The following is an 11,137-nucleotide window of genomic DNA, read 5'->3' as shown; positions in this document are numbered from 1 at the left end:
AGCTTAGAATCTTTGCTAGATTTATATAATAGTAGGAAATAATACCATGCCGGAGAAGGACCCATTTTTCTTTATTTTTCTTTCTCTTCTCAAGAGAAAAGTTTTTAGTGAATATGACAATGGAATATGAATATAAATGCATCAATTTAGGCATGGATACAATAACAAACTTATCCCAGTATACAACAGTGACGCTACAAAAATCAGTAATAGTAATAGTTATGATTATGCAATTAAAGTGCATAAACTTAATGGCATTATTAGGCTGTGGGTTTATGTAGTCCAGTTCCCTCAAAACTACAGTTATGGCGCCTCTGAGCGACCAATAAGAGCACAACATGTAGACTTCCGTGGGACTCGGCTTCACACATCACGGGGAGGGGTGAATGGAATAGCCGACAGAAAGTTTTAGTACCACTTCTTCGGACTTGACATGAACTAAGGAGAAACTGGGACCATTGTACAATTATTTACAAATGCCTAATGACATACCGTGTCATATTTCTGCTGGCGTTAGTGTGTTTAGGCCTACTGAGCGGTAAGTTTTCTCCGTATGGTTTTCTCTGGCTTTCATAGACTTTCCCTGGCGCATGTAATCGGCAATACCGTTACTTTCTGTTTTTTAAACCTAACGGCTCTGGATTTGCTCATGGAAACTATCTGTATAATTGAAGTTTCATCAATTATTATTTTTTTTATAATGGATGATTTTATTATATACTGTAGGTTTGTTTTTGTGGGCAGGTGTCATGATGATTCAAGTTGTCATTTAATCATTTTTGGAAATATGTTCTGAAATGACTAAGGTGTAATTTACAATGTTGGCAAATTCTGGTTACTAAATTTTTAATGCAACACTTATCTTGTTTTGATGTGTTGATACTAATGACTGTATGGGGTTGATACACTGTTACTGCTGACAGTGCTTCTCCTTGCTTCCTGCTTTGCAACTTCCTATGCAGAGAAGTTGATCTGAAAGAAGAAGTTGAATAAGCTTCATACGCACCATCATTACATAATTTTTTTTATTATGAGCATAACATATCATTATAGAGTATCTTATTATAGGCTAAGTTTACAAACATGAGATAATTATACATGCTACATTTAACATCCCTTATACATCCATCTATTCTAATCTAAACAAATCTATTCCATTCTTCCTTGATAATAGATAACTCGTGTTATGGAACAGCAAGTGAGTGATGAAGAAGAACCTCAACCCGTAGTCCTTAGAGAAGAGAACCGGAGGAGGAGAAGAAAGATGAAAGCCTTTACCTCCACCTCCTCCGTGGCCATGGACCAGATAGCCGTCGAGTTCATCCTCCCCACCACCACTAAGAGTAGCCACAGCCCTGACACCTTGCTCCTGGAGGTGGCTGGGAACTGGACGGTGGAGCAGGTGAAAGCCCAGGTGTGGCTGAGGGCAGTAGCCACCAACCTGTGCCCTGAGTTCTATCAGAAGTACTCCCCTGATCACTGTATCCTGCTCTACCAGAAGAAGGGCAACTGGTGTGAGATCTATGACAAGCACCAGGTGTTTCAGACCCTGGACTGCATCCGCTACTGGAAAGGTAGAAGCTTTTAGTCCTAAATCTGTCTTTTATATAGTTGAATTTTTGTATATATTTTATTGTGAGTTGTATTGAGATGTTTTAATAAAGTTGTATTTGATTCGAAAGCGCTGAAGAAAGATGTGGGGAAGATCCACCTGACGTGCAGGCCTCAGCCTTCCGAGGAGTCCACACAGTACCAGAGGTACCTCAACTACCTGATTGGCTACGACGTCACCGATGTCAGCAACGTGCACGATGACGAGCTGGAGTTCACCCGGAGGAAGCTCCTCACACCCCGCAAGATCGAGCTGTCCGACCGGGACCCCAAACTCTACTCAATGGACCCTTGGATCACATCCAAGCCCCTCCCGGAGTACCTGCTCACCAAGGTATGTAACCCCTAACCTGGCTGCTCCAGGGGTGCAGCTCTGTGGCGACCCTGTGCTGCTTGCCTCCTCCCAGCCTGTTCTGTGTTGGGTGATACAGTATAGCTGGGTACTATGACAGCAAAAAATAGCAAATTTCTTCAATATTTCATCAATAAAGATTAAATCATATTTGATTCTAGGTGACCAACAGCCACATCCTGCTGGTCATTCACAGGAACAAGGCCAGCCAGACCATCAAGGTGTCCATCGACGACACGCCCGTCCAGGTGCTCCAGACCTTCTTTACGAAGATCTCTAATAAGAGGGCTCTGCTGGGAGTTCCTGAGGATGTGTGTGAGGCAGACTACGTCCTGAGGGTGTGTGGCAGGGAAGAGTATATCTATGGGAACCACCCGGTCAGGGACTTCCACTGGGTCCGACAGTGCCTGAAGAATGGGGAGGAGATCCATCTGGTTCTGGAGTCGGCTCCTAATCCGGATCAAGACCTGGTCCAGAGAGAGGACTGGGCACAGGTGGATGACTGTACTGGAGTGGCAGGTAGGCTAGCATCAATATTCCCATAGTAATCATATCAGAATATTTCACCAATAGATTACAATTGACAATATGCGCTTTTCATAAAGTAAACAAACTCCCCAAGCCCATAGAGTTGTGCCACAATAACCAATATTATAGCACTTGATTTGACTGTGGAAAATATTGCTTTGATGATTAAGATTATTCCTATTACTTTGTTCCAACAGGCACCCATGAGCAGCTGACGATCGACGAGAAAGACCATGAGCGGGTCTTCACCATCTCTCTGTGGGACTGTCACAGGAAGTTCAGAGTTAAAGTCCTGGGCATAGACATCCCGGCCCTGCCAAGGAACCCAGAGCTGATCGTGTTTGTGGAGGCCAGTATCTTCCATGGCCAGCAGCTCCTGGCTCAGGAGAGGACCTCCTCCAAGGCTTTCACTGAGGAGGTGCTGTGGAACACCTGGCTGGAGTTTAATATACGTATCAGAGATCTGCCAAAGGGGGCTCGCCTCAGCCTACAGGTAAACTGGTGAACTGTATAATGGGATTTGTTTAGCCTGGCAGCAATATCTATATTTGCTTTAGCCAACTTCTTTGTTGTGAACATGCTATTATTTCTGGGATTTTTTTTGTAGAATACCAGTCTATTATTTGGAGAATATAATATGAATCACAACTTAATGAAATTAATTGCAATTTAACTCTATTCTATTTTCTCCTCTCCCCAGGTGTCCTGTGGGAAGGCCCAGACCCAGATCTCTAAGGGCACCTCCTCCTACCAGGACAATGGAGGATCCCCAGTTGGAGGTGGCAGCGGCAGCCATGATGGTAATAAGACTAAGAGTCGTCTGCTGTACTACGTCAACCTGCTGCTGGTGGACCACCGCTCGCTGCTGCGCCAGGGAGAGTTCATCCTCCACATGTGGAAGATGCCTGAGAAGACCGAGGACAACAGCAGTGTCAACGCAGACAAGCTGACCTCGGCCACCAACCCAGACAAGGCCTCCTCCATGGCCGTAGCCATCCTGCTGGACAAGTACTGCTACCCAGTGGCCCTGCCCAAGAGCAGGGAGGGCAAGGAGGCTGGGGGGGAGGGTCGGGAGGCCGAGGGAGGGGAGAGGGGGCAAAGGGAGATGCCTAACCACCTGAGGAAGCAGTTTGAGGCAATTGTTGAGACCGATCCACTGCACCCTCTCAGCCAAGAAGACAAAGAGCTGTTGTGGCACTTCAGAGAGGAGTGTATGCGTCACCCCAGGTAGGACTGACTGGCATGGTCATGTAATACAAATTACTGAATAACTTTGAGTAATCTGAGTTTATAACACAGAAGCACTTGTTTCAACCCAATGCCATCTTTCTGTAAGAGTATCACTGAGATCCTTCTGTGAATATGATTCATTGCGATTTTTGGGAGTTTTATTGAAATGTTGTAAAACTCCCTACTGTTTCCTCCCAGGGCGTACCCCAAGCTGCTGGGCTCTGTACGGTGGGGTAGACAGGAGGCTGTGCTGGCCACCCATAGGCTGTTGGAGAGGAGCTCTGTGTGGGACCGTAGTGTGCTGGATGTGGGCCTGGCCATGCAGCTGTTAGACTGCCACTACTCTGATGCTCACGTCCGCTCCATGGCAGTACGCAAGCTGGAGACCCTGGGGGACGACGACGTCCTGAGATACCTGCTGCAGCTGGTCCAGGTGAGTTAGTCAGACTTGTTGGAACCAACATTTGTCTGATAAATGTCTGATGTGTTTCAGTCTTGGTTCTGTCAAGATTCGGTCTGTGCCATAGAGGAACCGAGTTTCGTTACCCAGCCCTAGTCATGCAAGTTGATGTTTATTGTCATGAGTCTTGTCCTGGAGGCAGAACAGAGCGATTTCCCCTTAAATAGGCCAGCTGCAAAGTCAAAATTGGCTATATTGTAAAAATTTATGAAAACAAAAATGTAAGGTTAGGTTTACGCATTAAGGTTAGCAGTGTGGTTAAGGTTAGGGTTAGGTTTAAAATCAGATGTTATGACTTTGTGGCTGTGCTAGCTAGGGACCACTCTGCAAAGCTGCCTCCAAAACAAGATTCATGACGAGAAAGACTAACCTGCCCTAGTCATAGGTGGTTGGTCAACCTGTCTCTGAGTGTAGAAGCACACATAAAAACAAAGTAGTTGTTTACATTGACTAGAAAAAACACAATAACAACCTTTACAGACAACACTTCCCTTTTACCTGGTGTTTTCCCTGAAGGGAGCACCTGTGGGTAGTTTTGCATGTGCCATTCGTCAGTGTAGAGTCAAATAAACTGTCACTACTGTCAACAATGAGGCCTTGGTTAAACATGCAAAACAGTATGTCTCCTTCTGTATTTATGTTGTGTTTATGTTGAGAAAAATGCATATGTGTGCTCTCTGTAAAAATGTATGCACACATGACTGTAAGTCACTTTGGATAAAAGCGTCTGCTAAATGGCATATTATTATATATTTTTTTCAGGCTGTGAAGTTTGAGCCTTACCATGACAGTGCCCTGGCCAGGTTCCTGCTGAAGAGAGCTGTCAGGAGTAAGAGGATAGGTCATTTCCTGTTCTGGTTCCTGAGGAGTGAGATAGCCCAGTCCATGCACTACCAGCAGAGGTACGCTGTGCTGCTGGAAGCCTACCTCCGAGGCTGTGGAGAGGACATGCTGCAGGACTTCAGACGCCAGGTGGGTGATCATATAGCCTCGACCCCAGCCGTAAACAAGAGTATGGTGTGATGGGACACAGTAGGAGTGGGTGAGGAGAGTTCCTCCTCCTTATAATGTGACTGTAGGGCTTTGAGTATTGGAAAAATATATATAAATCCCAGGACGACTAGAGGTCGCTAAAGTGTCAGATAACGAGGATATGAATAAAGAATCATCCAATTAATTATCATCAACAGGTGGAGATGACAGAAGCCCTGCAGAAAGTCACCAGGGAGATTAAGGCCATTTCTGCTGAGAAATATGATGTCTCTGCACAAGGTGAGCCTGTCACCTCAAGTCAACGTACCTAGTATAAGAGATCAAGATTAAATGAATATGTAATGAATCCTGGTGGTATGTTCAGTTGTGTTCCAGCTGCGTCAGAAGCTGGAGGTCCTGCAGACGTCTGGGCTGCCAGAGAGCTTCAGAGTGCCCTATGACCCGGGTCTACGGGCTGGTGCTCTGGTGGTGAGTGGAATAATACCTATCCATCTCTATTCTACCGCCTCTTATTTTCCTCCATGTCTCCTCTCACCTGTCTCCATCCCTTTCTTTACCATCATTTCCTGTATCCTCCTCATTCTTACTCCTCCATTCTCTCCTGTGTTTGACTGTAAACATGGGTTCCTCTCTTCAGATAGAGCAGTGTAAGGTGATGGCCTCTAAGAAGAAACCGTTGTGGCTGCAGTTTAAGAGGGCTGACCCCACCACCCTGTCCAGTGACACCATTGGGGTCATCTTTAAACACGGGGATGACCTCAGGCAGGACATGCTCATTCTACAGGTGTGTGGGCTTGCCTTCTCAATGGGTTAGGCAAACTGTCCGCCATGTTGGCACCAAATGTTCCATGACAACGACATTCTCCTCCTTTAGATTCTGCTGATCATGGAGTCCATATGGGAGGAAGAGTCTTTGGACCTGTCCTTATTGCCCTATGGCTGTATCTCTACTGGGAATAAAATAGGTATGTCAACTGACTTTACACTGTCATGATGCTTTAATAATAATATATTATAACATATATAATATATATAATATATACTGTATAAATAATAATATACAGTTGAAGTCGGAAATGTACATACACTTAGGTTGGAGTCATTAAAACTTGTTTTTCAACCACTCCACAAATTTCTTGTTAACAAACTATAGTTTTGGCATGTCGGTTAGGACATATACTTTGTGCATGACACAAGTAATTTTTCCAACAATTGTTTACAGACAGATTATTTCACTTATAATTCACTGTATCACAATTCCAGTGGGTCAGAAGTTTACATACACTAAGTTGACTGTGCCTTTAAACAGCTTGGAAAGTTCCAGAAAATGATGTAATGGCTTTAGAAGCTTCTGATAGGCTAATTGACATCATTTCAGTCAATTGGAGGTGCACCTGTGGATGTATTTCAAGGCCTACCTTCAAACTCAGTGCCTCTTTGCTTGACATCATGGGAAAATCAAAAGAAATCAGCCAAGACCTCAGAAAAAAAATGGTAGACCTCCACAAGTCTGGTTCATCCTTGGGAGCAATTTCCAAATGCCTGAAGGTACCACGTTCATCTGTACAAACAATAGTATAAACACCATGGGACCACGCAGCCGTCATACCGCTCAGGAAGGAGACGCATTCTGTGTCCTAAAGATGAACGTACTTTGGTTCGAAAAGTGCAAATCAATCCCAGAACAACAGCAAAGGACCTTGTGAAGATGCTGGAGGAAACAGGTACAAAAGTATCTATATCCACAGTAAAACGAGTCCTATATCGACATAACCTGAAAGGCCGCTCAGCAAGGAAGAAGCCACTGCTCCAAAACCGCCATAAAAAAGCCAGACTACGGTTTGCAACTGCACATGGGGACAAAGATCGTGCTTTTTGGAGAAATGTCCTCTGGTCTGATGAAACAAAAATAGAACTGTTTGGCCATAATGACCATCGATATGTTTGGAGGAAAAAGGGGACTGCTTGCAAGCCGAAGAACGCCATCCCAACCGTGAAGCACGGGGGTGGCAGCATCATGCTGTGGGGGTGCTTTGCTGCAGGAGGGACTGGTGCACTTCACATAATATATGGCATCATGAGGACGGAAAATGATGTGGATATATTGAAGCAACATCTCAAGACATCAGTCAGGAAGTTAAAGCTTGGTCGCAAATGGGTCTTCCAAATGGACAATGACCCCAAGCATACTTCAAAAGTTGTGGCAAAATGGCTTAAGGACAACAAAGTCAAGGTATTGGAGTGGCCATCACAAAGGCCTGATCTCAATCCTATAGAAAATGTGTGGGCAGAACTGAAAAAGCGTGTGCGAGCAAGGACGCCTACAAACCTGACTCAGTTACACCAGCTCTGTCAGGAGGAATGAGCCAAAATTCACCCAACTTATTGTGGGAAGCTTGTGGAAGGCTACCCGAAACGTTTGACCCAAGTTAAACAATTTAAAGGCAATGCTACCAAATACTAATTGAGTGTATATAAACTTCTGACCCACTGGGAATGTGATGAAAGAAATAAAAGCTGAAATAAATCATTCTCTCTACTATTATTCTGACATTTCACATTCTTAAAATAAAGTGGTGATCCTAACTGACCTACAGTGAGGGAAAAAAGTATTTGATCCCCTGCTGATTCTGTACGTTTGCCCACTGACAAAGACATGATCAGTCTATAATTGTAATGGTAGGTTTATTTGAACAGTGAGAGACAGAATAACAACAAAAAAATCCAGACAAACGCATGTCAAAAATGTTATAAATTGATTTGCATTTTAATGAGGGAAATAAGTATTTGGCCCCTCTGCAAAACATGACTTAGTACTTGGTGGCAAAACCCTTGTTGGCAATCACAGAGGTCAGACGTTTCTTGTAGTTGGCCACCAGGTTTGCACACATCTCAGGAGGGATTCTGTCCCACTCCTCTTTGCAGATCTTCTCCAAGTCATTAAGGTTTTGAGGCTGACGTCTGGCAACTCGAACCTTCAGCTCCCTCCACAGATTTTCTATGGGATTAAGGTCTGGAGACTGGCTAGATGATACAGAGCAGAATTCATGGTTCCTTCTATTAAGGCAAGTGGTCCAGGTCCTGAAGCAGCAAAGCATCCCCAAACCATCACACCACCACCACCATGCTTGACCTTTGGTATGATGTTCTTACTGTGGAATGCAATAAGAACTGACTCAAGTTTGCCAAACAGCACCAGGATGATCATCAAGACTCTTGGAAGAACATTATATGGACAGATGAATCAAAAGTATAACTTTTTGGACGACATGGTTCCAGTAATGCCTGGCGAAAACCAAACTCTGCATTCCACAGTAAGAACATCATACCAAAGGTCAAGCATGGTGGTGGTGGTGTGATGGTTTGGGGATGCTTTGCTGCCTCAGGACCTGGACGACTTGCCTTAATAGAAGGAACCATGAATTCTGCTCTGTATATGAGAATTCTACAGGAGAATGTCAGACTATCCGTCTGTGAGCTGAAGCTGAAGCGCAGCTGGGTCATGCAGCAAGACAATAATCCAAGACATACAATCAAGTCTACATGACAATTGCTAAAAAGCAACAAATTGGAAGTTTTGGAATGGCCTAGTCAAAGTCCAGACCTAATCCCAATTGAGATGTGGCAGGACTTGAAACGAGCAGTTCATGCTTGAAAACCCACACGTCACTGAGTTAAAGCAGTTCTGCATGGAAGAGTGGGCCAAAATTCCTCCACAGTGACATGAGAGACTGATCAACAACTACAGGAAGCATTTGGTTGGAGTCATTGCAGCTAAAGGTGGCACAACCAGTTATTGAGTGTAAGGGGGAAATTACTTTTTCACACAGGGGAATTGGGTGTTGCATAACTTTGTTTATGAAATAAATATGTAATTGTTGTGTTATTTGTTCACTTATGTTCCCTTTATCTAATATTAGGTTTTGGTTGAAGATCTGATAACATTCAGTATCACAAATATGCAAAAGTAGAGAAAATTAGAAAGGGGGCAAATACTTTTTCATAGCACTGTATGCAATTTTTATTAAACAAGCATTGTTCTCTATTCTCTTATTTTATTCTCTTTCTCTCTCTCTCTCTTTCTCTTCTCTCTCTTCTCTCTCTCTGTAGGGATGATTGAGATAGTGAAGGATGCCACCACTATTGCCAACATCCAGCAGAGCGTTGTGGGAAGCACAGGAGCATTCAAGGACGAGATCCTCAACCAGTGGCTGCGGGACAAGTGTGTGAGCGAGGAAAAGGTAGCTAGCTATAGTTACTCCCACGGTGCTGCAAATGTCTCTCAGCTGTAGAGGATATAACAGCGCCGCAAAGGGGGAAGGAAACAGCCCTGCTGCATTTCCTGTTACCCGGGGCTTTGTCTGCAGCACTATTCATGTAGACTCAGACTATGTAGGCTGAAGCACCTCCACATTTTCAGCTCTGCTATGTCTATTTTTGAATTGGCCTTTTAGAAATATCCCCATGCAGCAGAGTCACCATAGCTTTAGGATGAAGGTATACCACAGAAGATTTGAGTCACTGTGTTTGATCCAATGTTGTCTGTGTAAATAATCGAGCATAGCTGGTTGTATGAAATGGAAGCTCACAAATGCTCTTAATTTCCTACACTTTGTGTCTATATCACTTCCCCTCTCTCTGTCTCTCCCCTTTACTTGCCATTATTGTCTCTCCATCTCTTTCGCTGTCTTTCTCTGTCTTTCTCTCTCTGTCTGGCTCTCGCACTCTGTCTCTGTCTCTGTCCCCCTTGTAGTTCCAGCAGGCGGTGGAGAGGTTTGTGTTCTCCTGTGGAGGGTACTGTGTGGCCACCTACGTCCTGGGGGTAGGAGACAGACACAACGACAACATCATGATCACTGAATCTGGTACCAGAGCTCATCCTCATCTCCCTATAGCACAAGCATGATACAGTACTTGGCTTTAAGTGGTTGGAAAAACATTAGGAATACATTCTACATATGTGGGTGAACCCATAGAACGTTATTTGCTGTTGATCTGAATGTAGTAATTTGTTTCTGATGTATTGGATGGTTTATCTATAACGTGCTTTTTTTCCACTTGATATGTCTGCCCACAGGTAACCTGTTCCACATAGATTTTGGCCACATACTGGGGAACTATAAGAGTTTCCTAGGTATCAGTAAGGAGAGGGTTCCCTTCGTCCTCACCCCAGACTTCCTCTATGTCATGGGCACATCAGGGAAGAAGAGCAGCCAACACTTCCAGAAGTTCCAGGTACTCAAACTAACATGTTGTCTAACCAGTAAAGATACATACACACACACACACACACACACACACTTAACTAGAGTATTGATCTCCTCTAGGGAACTAACACACCTATACCTACTCCCTCTCTCCCAGGATGTGTGTGTGCGGGCCTACCTGGCTCTGAGGCATCACACCAACCTCCTCGTCATCCTGTTCTCCATGATGCTGATGACGGGCATGCCCCAGCTCACCAGCAAAGAAGATATCGAGTACATACGTGAGGCGCTGACTGTGGGCCGGACGGAGGAGGAGGCACAGCGTCACCTGCTGGACCAGATAGAGATTTGCAGGGACAAGGGCTGGACCGTTCAGTTCAACTGGTTTCTACACTTGGTGCTGGGCATCAAGCAGGGGGTGGAGAAACGCTCTGCTTAGGGGGCTCCCCTTATGGTGCCAATGGCTTAGTGGGCTGACAACACCAGAGTGATGGGTTTGAATCCCATATGGGCCACATATGTGATAATTGTAAACCACTTTTGGTAAGATTACTATGTCGATTGGACTCCCAAATAAGGAGAGCGGGAGATATAGTCTGAGATTAAAGTCTGGATCTAAAAGTTTGTCAATCCTTCCTCAATGATGCAACCACTTGTTTCGGATGCATTACCCATTGACTGTACCATGGACTGTATACAGTACCAGTCTTATTTTTGCACTTTCAAGATCAATGAGTTACACATAATATTGACTCC

The 11,137-nt window shown here is 44.5% G+C and overlaps 1 protein-coding gene across 1 annotated transcript; it reads left to right on the top strand.

Moving 5' to 3' along the window:
* The first annotated feature begins 375 nt into the window (after positions 1-375).
* On the top strand, positions 376-11,127 carry pik3cg (phosphatidylinositol-4,5-bisphosphate 3-kinase, catalytic subunit gamma). The gene is made up of 16 exons (XM_041857320.1): positions 376-538; positions 1,175-1,574; positions 1,683-1,945; positions 2,125-2,482; positions 2,689-2,984; positions 3,192-3,718; positions 3,920-4,154; positions 4,944-5,153; positions 5,372-5,453; positions 5,539-5,642; positions 5,812-5,958; positions 6,049-6,139; positions 9,285-9,415; positions 9,928-10,039; positions 10,252-10,409; positions 10,539-11,127. The coding sequence occupies exons 2-16, from the start codon at positions 1,187-1,189 to the stop codon at positions 10,818-10,820; spliced, it is 3,384 nt and encodes a 1,127-aa protein (XP_041713254.1). The 5' UTR covers positions 376-538; positions 1,175-1,186; the 3' UTR covers positions 10,821-11,127.
* The last annotated feature ends 10 nt before the right edge of the window (positions 11,128-11,137 follow it).

Source organism: Coregonus clupeaformis, chromosome 30 (genome assembly GCF_020615455.1).
Source record: "Coregonus clupeaformis isolate EN_2021a chromosome 30, ASM2061545v1, whole genome shotgun sequence".
Lineage (NCBI taxonomy): Eukaryota > Metazoa > Chordata > Actinopteri > Salmoniformes > Salmonidae > Coregonus > Coregonus clupeaformis.
The sequence above is the reverse complement of the archived record's forward strand: the minus strand, read 5'-3'. Positions and strand labels throughout refer to the sequence as shown.